The 14416-nt window shown below is 36.1% G+C and overlaps 1 protein-coding gene across 6 annotated transcripts in view; it reads left to right on the top strand.

Annotated features, from left to right (window-relative positions):
• The window catches only part of FANCI (FA complementation group I), a 77020-nt gene that overhangs the window by 22048 nt on the left and 40556 nt on the right, over positions 1-14416 (top strand). For 5 of the 6 annotated variants that reach the window (XM_032620174.1, XM_032620193.1, XM_032620201.1 and 2 more), the window contains 8 exons: positions 327-368; positions 698-821; positions 1258-1343; positions 2930-3056; positions 7210-7302; positions 7950-8086; positions 10165-10345; positions 11748-11835. In XM_032620174.1, the coding sequence (XP_032476065.1) occupies positions 327-368; positions 698-821; positions 1258-1343; positions 2930-3056; positions 7210-7302; positions 7950-8086; positions 10165-10345; positions 11748-11835 (878 nt within the window). The remainder of the gene's footprint in view (positions 1-326; positions 369-697; positions 822-1257; positions 1344-2929; positions 3057-7209; positions 7303-7949; positions 8087-10164; positions 10346-11747; positions 11836-14416) is intronic. The other variant, XM_032620184.1, reaches the window with a different exon arrangement.

The following is a 14416-nucleotide window of genomic DNA, read 5'->3' as shown; positions in this document are numbered from 1 at the left end:
TGTGCATTTTTAAAGTTGATAAGTAGTATTGCCAACTTGTCTTCCCAGAAGGATTATATCAGTGTACATCCCCTAAAACGGTATGTTAAGTACTTGTTTCCCAAAATCTCACCAGCACTGAATATCATCAGAGTTTGATTTTGCCAGTCTGATAGGTTAAAAGCTGTTATTTCATTGTTTTAAATGTCATTTCTTTGATCTTGTTTCCCAGTGGTACCAAATCAAACTTGAAATGGCCCTAATTTTTTCCTCCTTACTAATTTTACAAAGTAATATGTAAATAAGTTTAAATGACATAAACTTCCTTTGTCAATTTCTTTAATCAGATGGGATCATCAATATGTAATCCAACTCACCTCCATGTTCAAGTAAGCATCATCATTCCCTTTTCTTTTTATATCCTGCTATGAGAACTTACCTACTAGAAACTGAAATGTAGCAAGGTCAAATACCACTGTTCCCTAAATAAGAGTATCGGTACCTCTGTTTTCTGTTACAGAATTTACCCCCACTCTTTTTTGCTGTGATTTCTTATTTAAAGTATAACTTTATGATTTTTTTTTCCAAGATAACTTTGCTTAGGTAAGGTTATTGGTCCCCTTTAAGGTTCTGCATTAGAGAAAAATCAAAAGAGGTAGTTATAGTATTCTAATATCTCCCAAATTAGGCTCTGATCTTTAGAATCTTTGATCCACAGGGATGTCCCTCTGACTGCAGAAGAGGTGGAAACTGTGGTGGAAAAAGTGTTGACGATGTTCTCCAAATTGAATCTTCAAGAAATACCACCCTTGGTCTATCAGCTTCTGGTTCTCTCCTCAAAGGTATAAATGAAAAATTTGCTTTTTTTTTTAACTCTGGTGAAATGACCAGTTAGTACCATTCAGCTTATTCATACTCTTGTTTTATATACTAGGGCATAGATGATTTTATTTCATGTATGATGATTTGATCTAGTAAAAAGGTCATGGTCCTCAGCCAAAGTAAACATACATTATCTCTTGTAGTACCACATTTTGTGTGTGTGTGGTAGTAAAAGGGATAAAGATTTCAGAAAGGGTGGACTATAGGCCCCTTAAAATCTGATATTAAGATGTATTTCAAACTCAATTTCAACATGAAAGTGTTCTATAAATTCTTAGTGTGACTCTAGGTTATAATTTATTTCAATTCATACTTGAAAATCCTTCAAGCTGAAAAGAACTTTAAGTTCAACTTGCCCTTTATGGAGAGACCTTACTTATTTTGTATTTTTTTCAGGGAAGCCGGAAGAAGGTTTTGGAAGGAATCATCACTTTCTTCAACAAGCTAGATACGCAGCACAGTGAGGAACAGAATAGTGATGAGTGAGTATCACAGTATAGAAATAAAATCATTTTTCCAAATTCATCTTATTGTTATCTAACTGTTCAGTCCATACCTTCACTTCAGCACAGAATTTCCCTAGTCCCCTTAGCTGCTCAGTAATAAAATTAAAAGAGTAATGCAGTCTCTTCAACTCTTTCATTTTAATCTTTCCAGGAAAACAGCAATAATTATTCTGTAAGTTGCAAGCTTAAAAGCTATTTAAGTGTTTACTTTGTGCCAGAAACTATTTGGCCCTAGGACTACAGTGATGAACCAGTCAGACAAGGTTCCTGCTCTCATGGAGATATTTCAACGAGAAGAGAAAAGAAAATAAATAAATAACAAAAATATTAGAGTGAAAAGTGTTATGCATATATTTCAGATGGATGATGTGACAGTGACAGCATAGCTACTTTAGGTTGAGTGGTTAGGGAAAACTTCTCTGAGAAGGTGGTATTTTAACTGAAGCCTAAATGATAAGAGCCACAATATATAGATCAGGAAAAAGCACATTCTCAGTTGGTGGAACAGTTAGTGCAAAGGCAGGGCACAGCATGATGTGACTGAAAAAGAGGATGTTTTTTGAAACAGATACTTAACAGAGTGCTTGCTCTGTGCCAAGTGATGTTCTAAGCACTTTAAACCTTACAGCAGCTCTCTTTTGCCTCTGCTTTATGCATATAGAAACCAAGGCACAGAGAAATTAAGGAATTTCCAAGGGTTATGTAGCGATAAATTGGTGGACCTGGGATTTGAATTCAAGCGGTTTGGCTGCAGAGTTCGTGCTTTTAATCCTGTTTCAGCCTACTGCTTCTAATCTGGAATAACTTTTAGTTGCTTGGCTTGAGCAATTGATTAGAAGGTGGTCTTGTATACTGAGTTAGGAAAGACTGACAAAAAGCAAGTTTAGGGGGAAATAAGCTCAGTTTTGACCATGTAAGTTTGAGATGTATATTAGTATCCCATATGGAGGTGTTGAGCAGGCAGTCTGGGGTTTTAGAGGTCAGGACAGGAGATACAGATTGGAAAGGACTAAAGCCTTCAGACTGGATAGGGTCACCTAGGGAAATCGTGAAGAGAAGAGAAAGAAACCCAAGACTGAGCTCAGAGGCATTCACCATTTAAAGGGAGGATGAGCCAGCACAAATAATTAAGAGGCCAGTGACAATGCCTCGGAAGCTAAGAGAAGAAAATGTTTCAAGAAAGAAGGGGTCAACTGTGTCAAATCTGCTGAGGCTTTAATTAAGATGAAATTTGGTTATTGGTTTTGACAGTGTAGAGGTCATTTGATTATTCTTGCAAGGGCTACAAATAGCATTGGAAGGGAGGTTAGGGAGGGGACAGAAGCCTAATTGAATTGAATTGAACTGGGAAGAGGTAAAGAAGTGGAAATAATGACTATAGACAGTTCTTTCAAGAAGTTTTGTAAAAAGGAGCAGAGAATGAGACAGTAGATTTTGTACTTTGTGCCTGCCTCCAGTGATCATATTAGTTCAGCTTGAGTTTTTCTGTTTGTTCATATGAGCATATGCACTGTTGTCTCTTTCCCAAACTATAGCTCATACCGTTCTGTTGAATCTTTTAGGCTGTTGGATTTTGTTACTGTACCATCAGGTGAACTTCGTCACGTGGAAGGCACCATTATTCTACACATTGTGTTTGCCATCAAGTTGGACTGTGAACTAGGCAGAGAACTACTGAAACTCCTGAAGGTAGCCCCACACTCTTAAGGAGATCCAGGATCTCTTTATGAAACAGGGATGTTTGAACTCAGGCCTCTCTTATGCCGGTTAATGACAGGAAACAAATACATAGAAATATTGTAGAACTACCCTGGGTCTAGAGGATCTCTTTTTTTTTTTTTACTTTGAAAGTGGAAGATATGTGATATCACTACATTCTTAAGCAAGTTCTGTTTTAAAACCATACCTTACGTGTTTTAGTGTTTAAAAAGAAAAAACAAGGTGAAGACTGTTCAGCAGGAAACTCAAAATTTAACCTTAACTCCATTATTCTATGAGCTTCAGTCTTGACCTCTGTTTCTGTATTTGTGAATTGGGAAATTGCCTATTTCTAGTAATATATTGTGGGGTTTTGTGAAGCTAAGTCATTCATCATTAAATATTTGTGAAGTAGTAAGATAAAAATTAGAAATGTTTTGAACTCTTTTTAAGTATTTTGCTACATTTACCTTATCTCACTTTCTCACAAGTATAGATTTTTTTCTGAACCATTTAAAAGAAGAAATCATGACCCTTCAATGCCTGAATACTTCCACAGATGTCTTCTAAGAATAAGGATTGATACCTTTTCATTGAGTTTTTTGAAGCATCCAGCCCAGTTTTCTTGTGTCTCTCATTGTCAGATTTGTCTTTTTCCTCATGATTAGATTCAAGTTAAACATTTTTGGCAAGAATATGTCATAAGTGATGTTGTATACTTTCTCTTGTTGGGGTCAGCAAACTTTCTCTAAAGGGACAGACACTAACTATTTTAGGCTTTGCAGGTGATACGGTCTCTGTCAGTGCTACTCGGCCCTACTGTTGTAGCAAGAAGGCAGCCAGAAACAACACATAAATGAATGACTGTGGCTGTGTGCCAATGAAACTACATGGGCACTGCAATTTGAATTCTATTTAATTTTCGTGTGTCACAGAATATTATTCTTCCTTTGATTTTTTTTTTCCCCTCAACAATTAAAAAAGTGAAAATCAGTCTTAGCTCATGGGCTGTACAAGAATAGGTGATGGGCTAGATTTGTCCCAGAGGCTGTAGTTTGCCAACCACTATTCTATTGCATTATGTCAGAAGGCTCATAGTATCAGGCAGTCTTAGCCAAATCATTTGATCAAGACAATGACCATCAGTTTTCTTCATTTGCAAAGGTATATGTTTCATTTTGTAATTAGAAAGTAATCCATGGGATCATAATTCGAGGCATGCGGAAATTCTTTTCCTCAGCAACCTTTCACACAGTGGATTTTGTTTTCCCGTCTACTGATGATTCTTAGTCTAAATCACTAATTATACTCGGAGTTGCAAAATGGTAGAATTAAGATTAGAAAATTTTAATTCTGTCATTCCTTCTACATTATTAGCTGGTTTTCTTCTGTGAAAAGAGCCACCTCCCATTTTTTTGGATATTGTTATGCAGCCAATGAACCTTTTAAAATTCAATCTGCTCGTATGTAGTACCCAAAGTGACCCATATTTGGCTAATTGGATCCTTGAGGTAGGCTATGTGTCCTTCTAACATGGCCCCATTAGTCTTTGAGCACTTCTGTGGCATAAGCTATCCAAGACACACTTGTACTTTCCGTACCCCATTCTGATTTCTCTAAGGAGCCTTGGGTCCCTTTTGTAGGAAAGGATATTTAAAGACCATGATGTGGGAACTAGCCTTTAAAGCTCCTTTGTCTTGTCTGTATCTGTTCACTCTTCTTTTTATTTAGGTTTACAGTAACTATATTATTGATCTTTTCAAAGAACCAGCTTTATCGACTGTTTTATATTTGTTTGTTGGTTTTCTGTTTTATTCATCTTTGATTTTATATTTATTCCTTTTTTTCTTTTTTTTAATTGATTAATTTATTTGTTTTTATTTTTGGCTGTGTTGGGTCTTCATTGCTGTGCACAGGCTTTCTCTAGTCGGCGAGCCAGGGCTACTCTTCATAGCAGTGCATGGGCTTCCCATTGTTGTGCCTTCTCTTGCTGCGGAGCACAGGCTCTAGGCGTGCGAGCTTCAGTATTTGTGGCACGCAGACTCAGTAGTTGTGATGCACGGGCTTAGTTGCTCTGCAGCATGTGGAATCTTCCTGGGCCAGGGATCAAACCCGTGTCCCCTGCATTGGCAGGAGGATTGTTAACCACTGCTCCACCAGGGAAGCTGTATTCCTTTTTTTCTTTTGTTTCTTGTCATTTCTTTCAGGGCTCAAAGATCTATTTTTTAAGCTTTATTGAGGTACAATTTACATAACATAAAATACACCCATTTGGGGCTTCCCTGGTGGCACAGTGGTTAAGAATCTGCCTGCCAACGCAAGGGACATGGGTTCAAGCCCTGGCCCAGGAAGATCCCACATGCCGTGGAGCAACTAAGCCCGCAAGCCACAACTGCTGAGCCTATGTGCCACAACTACTGAAGCCTGCGTGCTTAGAGCCTGTGCTGCACAACAAGAGAAGCCAGGACGATGAGAAGCCCACGCACCGCAACAGAGTAGCCCCCACTCACTGCAACTAGAGAAAGCCCACGCACAGCAACGAAGACCCAACACAGCCAAAAAAAAAAGAAAAAAAAAATACACCCATTTTAAGTGTGTAATTCATTGATTTTTCATAAGTTTACCTAATCGTGCAACCATCATCATAATTCAGTTTTAGAATATTTTCATCACCTTGTAAGATTCTTCATGCCTGTTTCTATAGATTTACCTTTCCTGATTTCATATAAATAGAATCATACAATATGTAATCTTTTGTGTATGTCTTCTTTCATTTAGCATAATTTTGGAGGTTTATCCATGTTGTAGCACTTACAAGTATTTCATTCCTTTTTATTGTTAAATAGTATTCCATTGTATAGACATATCCATTGTTTAGCTGTTCACCAGTTGATGGACATTTGAGTTTTTACTTTTTGGCTATTATGAATAATGCTGTTGTGAACATTCACATGCATGTCTTTGTGTGGACATACGTTTTCATTTCTCTTGGGTAGATACCTGCAAGTGGAATTTCTGGGTTATGTAATACATTTATGTCTCTCTCTCTCTCTCTCTCTCTCTCTCTCTCTCTCTCTCTCTCTCTCTCTCTCTCTCTCTCTCTATATATATATATATATATATATATATATAAAATGTTTTTCTTTTTTTCTTGGCCATGCCGTGTGGCATGTGGGATCATAGTTCCCTGACCAGGGATCGAACCTGCACCCCCTGCAGTGGAAGCACGGAGTCTTAATCACTGGACCACTGAGGAAGTCCCATATGTTTATAATTTAAAGAAACTACCAAATTGTTCTTCAAAGTGGCTACATCATTTTACATATCCGTCAGCACTGTATGAAGGCTCCTGTTTATCCACATCCTGGCCAACATTTGTTACTGTCTTTTTTTTTTTTTAATATACCTATTCTAATAGCTGTGAAACAGTATCTCATAGAGGTTTTACTTTGCAATTCCTTAGTGACTGATGATAACCAAACATCTTTTCATGTGCTTATTTAGTTGTTCTGATATCTTTGATGAAATGTCTTTTCAGTTTTTTTTTTTTTTTTTTTTGCGGTACACGGGCCTCTCACTGCTGTGGCCTCTCCCGCTGCGGAGCACAGGCTCCGGACGCGCGGGCCCAGCAGCCATGGCTCACAGACCCAGCTGCTCTGCAGCATGTGGGATCTTCCCGGACTGGGGCACGAACCTGCGTCCCCTGCATCGGCTGGCGGACTCCCAACCACTGCACCACCAGGGAAGCCCTTGCCCATTTTTTGATTGTGACTTAAAGAGTTTTAAGAATGCTTTGTATACCATGGGTACAAGTCCTTTATCATGTATGTAATTAGCAAATATTTTTTTCAGTCTGTGGCTTGTTTCATTTTCTTAATGGTGTCTTTTGAAGCACAAAAGTTTTGATTTTTAATGAGATCCAATTTATCAGTTTTTTTCTTATATAAATTATGTTTTTGTTATTGTATCTAAGAAATCTTTAATCCAAAGTCTTGAAGATTTCCTACTGTGTTTCCTTTTAAAAGTTTTATAGTTTTAGCTCTTATATTTAGGTTTCTGATCCATCTAAGGACTTGTTTTTAAGTAGGATATGTTATACTTTTCAGATGTAAGTTATGACTCCTTTTTGATTTATCTGTTCTAGGCAGGACAGCAAGGAGATTTCAGTAGTAATATATGTCCTTTCAGCATTGCCCTCTTCCTCTCTGTAACAAGAATACAGAGATTTGAGGAACAGGTATTTATGAATGACTTTTTGGTTCCTTCTGTAGTTGATAAAGTGTACAATAGTCTGTTTTTAAAAAATTATCTTTTCCTAAACAATTCCACTCCCACCCTGCTAGCAGCATATTTCCCTATAAGAATGTAGGCCCACACTGTTCTCTGTGGGCTGCTTGAAGACTTCTTCAGATACTTGGTTTATACCTCCACTTCCTATTGTGTGGTAAGCCAGGTGGTGAGATGGGAATAAGAGTGGAAACATCACACAGTCCAAGTAGCAAGAATGGGAAGTTTAGCTGGGTATTCATTGCAGTTGTATTATGTTGTAGCTTTCTAAGAAACTGTCCCTGATCAACTTGAAATTAATGAGAATCTGTTATTTGAAAGAATGAAAATACAAAATCCTTTACCCTTTTTTCTCATATGTGTTTCTCTGGTTGTGGGTAATATTGCTTTTTAGCCCTTTTTCTCTCAAGGAAGACCTGTCTTCAGCTCGTTTAAGTTCCCACTGAAAGTCATAATTTTTGTATCATACTCATCAGTGAAACAGTTGTCATAGGGATATGAGTGTATGGCAGCAAGTAGGAACAGTTACAGGGTTAAGATTCTATAGTATGGGCTATCATTTTTTGCTTCATTTTCCTATTTCTTTCATTATATTAGGTATTTGACCTTTTAAAGTCTTTGGTTATAAAAAGCTTTAAGGATCTTCAGCTTCTCCAAGGCTCAAAATTTCTTCAGAATCTAGTTCCTCATAGATGTTGTGTTTCAACCATGATCTTGGAAGTGGTAAAGAATAGGTAAGTTCATGAACCATAAGGTTCATAGGGTATTTAGTGTTAAGATCAGAAGATCCTTGAATCCCAAGGGCTGAGTTCTTGGCCACCTTGATAGCAAGGATACAAAACTGAAGTAGGTACCTTTGCTCCTTTCATGCTATTTCCTTTAATGCTATTACTACTCTATTGGCCTGAGTCTTCATTGGCTTTTTAGGTGAGTAGAAAACCGAGTTTTATTTACTTTAACTGTTGGAGTTTGGGACTGATGGATGGAATTGAATTAGCAGTTTTAGACAATTAAATTAGCAGTTTTAGGCAAATCCATTTTAAATCAAATTGAAAAAACTGGTAACCATCCTGGTTGTTACTTTCATGTTTAATGTTGTATTTCAGAATATACTTTAGCTGTTATAACGGTCTTTACTATGTCATGCTTTGTCTGTGGTTTGTCTCCATGGTTTGCTATATTTAGCTCTATTGACATACTTTGTGTTTACCTGAAGATACTTAGAGGTGCAGAACATTAATGTACTAGGAAAAAAAATCACCTATGAACCAATACAACTTCCAGGTTATACTTACCTCCCCTGTTTACCAATCATGTATGAGCTCTTTCATGTTACAGATAAACATTTTGTAGCAAACCGACTACAACTGTCTCCTCCCTCCAAGATGGTAACTTTAGCCCACAGCACACATTTCTCCACTTCATTCTTGTTAAGATTATTAACAGACTATACTTACTTAGACTTCATAATTTTACTGGTTTCTTTGTTTACATCTATCTTTTGAACCTCATACTTTTCACTTGGAAATATGCCATAAGTATATATTTTTTGCAGTAATCCTTTCTGATATGGTTTGTGGATAGTAAACTTTTCATATCTGAAAATGTCTTTGTTTTGCTCTTCCACTTGAACAGCAATAGTTGGACGAGGTTTAAAATTCTGAGTTTATAAAAAAAAATAATAATAATTCTGAGTTTATAATCAGTTTCACGTTGTCTTTTTGCATCTAGAATTGCTGATGAAAAGTCTGATGGTTATCTGATTCTTATATTATTTTAGATAATCTGTTATTTTTCTTCATGGGAACTTTTAAGACTTTATTTTTATCCTTGATCTTCTGAAATTTAACACAATTTGTGTTTATGTAAAGTTCCTTTTAAATTCATTTCTGTTTGGTAATTGGTGTTCCCTCTCACTGTAAGGAGTCATGTCTTTCCTAAACTCTGTAATGATTTTCTTCTATTTTCTTTGAGTACTGTCTCCCCTTTTTCTCTCTTATTAACTGTTGGAATTTCTTGATCTGTGTGCTGTATCTCTTAATTTTTCTTTCACGTTTTTCATATTTTTGTCTTTTTATGTCAAGTTCAACAAAAATTCCTTAGTTCGCTCTTCTCGATAATTATTTCTTCAGCTCTGCCCATTTTATTCTTAGGTCCATTTATTGAGTTTTTCACTCTATCCGTCATGTTTTTTATTTCCAGTATTTCTAATTGGTTCTATTTTCATAACAGTTCATTTTTTGTTTCATGCTATAATATTCTTTCTTATTTCTCTGAGGATATTCATTAGACTTTTAAAATCTTCTCTTTGTTCCATTAACCTTTTCCCTTAGCGATTAGTTGTCTTCATTGAGTTTGGTGCTTTTCTTTCGTGGTGATATTGTTTTCTTGTATTTGGTGGTTATTGCTTATCTCCTTATTATCGTTTTTGATATTCCCCATTAGTTTGTCTGAGAGTGCTGTATCTTTTAACACATTCTGCCTCTGTGACTTGAGGATAGTGGTAGGGTGTACCAAGGGCTAATCTTCTAGGTGTGGCATTGCCCTAATCCTCCAGCATGTTGTCATCCTCTCAGAGTGCTGCCCTGCCTCATATGTTTTTTAATGTTCTGTGGTTTTTGGATTTTCTTGGTGTTCTGTCGTTAGAGATTGCTTGCCTACCATTCCCATTACTGTTCATTAAGAAATTCAGAATTGATGTGGAGTGTTGGTTATCCAGGTCAAGTTTGGGAAATATGTAACGTGGCAGAGAATATAGAGGTAAGGTATTTTACTAAGTTTTTCTTCTTAACTAAACTTTGTTTTCTTGCAGTGTTCACAGTTGGGATCATGTTACTCAGGGTCTGGTAGAACTTGGCTTCATTTTAATGGATTCCTATGGGCCAAAGAAGATTCTTGATGGAAAAACTATTGAAGCCAGCTCAGGTCTTTCTAGAATGCCAAACCAGCATGCATGTAAGCTGGGAGCTAATATCCTGTTGGAAACTTTCAAGGTGAGACTCTAGTTTAGCAACCATTCCCTAATAAATAGGGCATTAACTTGGGAGTCTGGGGGACAGGGCAATTTGAGTATGTAGCAGTTTCCCAGAACAGAGATTGGGATAGTAATTGAAACATTATAGACCCAGTTTGATGGAATACTTACTTTCTCACTCTTTATTTATATGAGATTTTCATTTATTCTAATTTCTGTTCTTCCTGACCATGTTTTAGAAGTTTGAATATAAGTTAACTTCCTCATGATTTCCTCTTCTTCCTCTAGCAGTAAATCATTTCTGGGTTTTTAAAATTCCCTTATACAAAAAATAATCTTTTAGGTTGCTGTAGAACATCAAGCTTGAAGAATCATGCTTATTGGTTCATTGTTTCTGAAGAACCAAATTGGGGAATTTACACTCTTTTAATTCATTACCATATTATGGCTATCATCTCAATCTTAATTTCTGAAATAGCTTTCAAAAATGCATTTCAAGTTCAAAAAAGATCATATCTGAGACTAAACAAATTTGCTTTGCTAGTGATTTCTCTAAGACATCTTCTTTACATTCAGTTGTTCACTGTATCTACACAACAAAAGTATCTGCTAAAAATGTTATTTGGAGGCCAATTTAAATGTAAATCTGATGTTCTGATCCAGAACTATGAAGTGAATGCCATATAATAGTCCTTGAGAGTTGTGTATTAGATACATATGACTCTCCTTAACCATAATCCGATTAAAAACATTCTTAGAATAAGAAAATGGTTTTTGTTTTTAAATTAATCTTTTTTAAAACTAAGAAGGTTCCACTTGATTTCACACAGATGTTGGCTTTGCCAAGGTATCTATAGAACATAGAATTTACTAATAATGAAATTATTAGTCCAGGGTCTGAAAGTAATTAGTCTGTATCCCAAAGTTATCAAGTTCAGGTATGAAATTTAACTAAAATTCAAGTAAAAATTCAAAACAGGTTGTTTTTTAGGCAGTTGCTCTGCTTGTAGAAACTGAGGAAGGGCTTGGTGAAGATTTTGTAGGTTTTCAGAAATTTTCGTGGGCTTTTAAATTTTAAAATAAAAGTTGTGCATACTGTCAGGAATATGGACATTGGCATGTAATAGATACCTAGGTAGAATTATTCCTGTTTGATGCTGGACCTTATATGTAGCAGTACTTTCATATGATTTCTCTTTTAGGCTAATAAAAGTTTGCCCTGCTAATGAATTGTCTGAGCACAGAATGAGGGTAGAATTGAGTGATTCTTTCCAGATGATTCACATTATATTTGTCTTTGAAATAAACAGTCCAGTTTTACCCATATTCAAACTATTCTTTAATCTGCCTAACATGCATTGATATAATTGTAAGCTGAAGGTCACCAAGGAATATTTTATTGGTTCTTCTGTTCTTTTTAGATCCATGAGATGATCAGACAAGAAATTCTGGAGCAGGTCCTCAACAGGGTTGTTACCAGAGGATCCTCCTCCATCACTCATTTCATAGGTATTGAACTTTGGAAGGGTGGATAAAGTTGTCAGGAACATTTTTATTTAAATGTCATAATGCTTTTGGTCCTGGAAAAAAAATGTAATGATACAGTAGATTGACATCTTTAATGACATCTTTGATTATGATGCCAGTAAAACATAAATGCATTTATATTGTCTATGGTTGTCAAGAAGGGAAAGAGCATATAACTAATGAGTGAAACTTCTGTCTTGCATCAGCTTTCTCTCTTTTTTGTTTGAATACTTCTCAGGTGAGTGCTACCCTTCTGCTGTCACTCACTGACCTCCCGTTCTCTTAACCCTTGACATTCGTTTTTTGTTTTTTTGTGGTTTTTTTTGGCGGTACGCGGGCCTCTCACTGCTGTGGTCTCTCCCGTTGCGGAGCACAGGCTCCGGATGTGCAAGCTCAGTGGCCATGGCTCATGGGCCCAGCCGCTCCACGGCACGTAGGATCTTCCCAGACCAGGGCACGAACCCGTGTCCCCTGCATCGGCAGGCGGACTCTCAACCACTGTGCCACCAGGGAAGCCCTAACCCTTGACATTCTGACTTCAGTACTGGTCTCTTTGGTGACCTCTGAATATTTTGCTCTTTTAATACGTATATCCTAATGTCTAAATCCACTGGTCTTTTCTTAATCACCAACTTTCTTAATTCCTCTATCATTCTACACTGTTTACAACTCCCCTGAAGTTGATAACTGTAATAATTTGCATCTTATCCTGCCTATGATCAGTTTTTTTTTCTTCTTTAGTGATTCCTTTTCTTCTGTCCTTAAATGTCAGGGTTCTCCAAAACTCTGTACTTGACAGTTCATTCTACTTTTATTCTTTCTTTACAGCTTTATTGAAGTGTAATTGAGGTACAACAATGTTCACATATTTAAAGTATAACAGTTTGATAACTTTTGACATACGTATACACCAGCGAAACAGAAAGTATCACCACAGTCCAAATGAACATATCTATCACCCACAGATGTTTCCTGGTGCCTCTTTGTAATTTGTTCCTGCATCCCTCTCTTCCTTCCCATCTCTCATCTCTAGTCTGGTCTGCTTTCTGTCACTATAAATTTAAAAAATTTTATGTAAATGGAATCCTACAGTGTGTACTCCTTTTTTTTTCCCTTTCTTTTTGGTCTGGCTTTCACTCAGCATAATTCTTTTGAGATTTTTCTGTAGTTGTCACACGTATCAATAATTGATTTCCTTTTTATTGTTAGTATTCCCTAATACGGATATAACCACAATTTATTTATCCATTCACCTGTGTGCAGGTTTTTAGGTTGTTTCTAGTTTGGGGCTATCGCGATTAAGCTGCTTTGAACATTAATGTATAAGTCTTTCTGAGGATGTATGCTTTCATTTCTGTATGGAAACATGTTATAATGGAATGGGTACACCATATGGTAGGTGTAGGCTTTATAGTTTAAGAAACTGCCAGACTATTTTCCACAGTCGTTGTACCATTTTACATTCCTATAAGCAGTGTTTGTAGTTGCTCCACATTGTGACCAACTCTTGGTATGATCAGTCTTTTTAATTTTACTCATTCTAATTGTGTTTTTGTTTGCATTTCCTCAATGCCTAATGATATATTGAACATTTGCCATGCTTATTTGTCATTTCTATATTTTCTTTGGTTAAATGTCTGTTCAGGTCTTTTGTCCATTTAAAAAAATTGAGTTGTTTCCCTTTTTTTACTGAGTTGTAAGAGTTATTTATATATTCTAAATACAAGTCCTTTGTCAGATATATGTTTTGCAGATATTTTCTTCTGGTCTGTGGTTTGACTTTTAATATTTGTAACAGTGTCATTTGAAGAACCAACATTTTCAATTTATCAGTTACCAGTTCATCAGTTTTGTGTAGTTCCTGCTTTTTATGTCATGTATTAAAAAATTTTTTTGCCAAACCCAAGGTCACTAAGATTTTCTCCTATATTTTCTACTAGAAGCCTTATAGTTTCAGCTCTTATACTTAGATCTGTGATCCATTTTTGTTAAATTTTGTATAGGATGTGACATAACAGGGTTCATCTTTTTGCTTAAGGCTACCCAGTTGTTCCAACACAATTTCTTGAAAAGATTATCTTTTCTTCATTGAGGTACCATGATATCTTTATTGAAATCAACTAACCATACATGTGTGAGTCTATTTTAGGAATCTGTTCTATTCCAGTGAGCTATGTGTGTGTTATGTCTTGATTGCTATAGCGTCATAATGTGTCTTAAAAGCAATAGTGTAAGTCTTTTAACTTTTGTCTATTCTAGGTCCTTTGCATTTCCAAATAAATATTCTAATCAGTTTGTCAATTTTTATAAAAGGTCTCAAGTTTTGATGGAGATTGCCTCAAATGTATGGATTAATTGGGGAGAGAATTGGCATCTTAGCAATATTGAGTCTTCTAACCCACGAACACAATGTATCTCTCCATTTATTTACTTCAATTTTTTTCAGCAATGTTTTGTAGTTTTCAGTGCATGGATCTTGCATATCTTTTGTCAGTTGATCCCTATTTCATTTTTTTGACACTATTGTAAATAGTATTTTTAAAATTTTCAATTTCTGATTGTT

Source organism: Phocoena sinus, chromosome 2 (assembly GCF_008692025.1).
Source record: "Phocoena sinus isolate mPhoSin1 chromosome 2, mPhoSin1.pri, whole genome shotgun sequence".
Lineage (NCBI taxonomy): Eukaryota > Metazoa > Chordata > Mammalia > Artiodactyla > Phocoenidae > Phocoena > Phocoena sinus.
The sequence above is the reverse complement of the archived record's forward strand: the minus strand, read 5'-3'. Positions and strand labels throughout refer to the sequence as shown.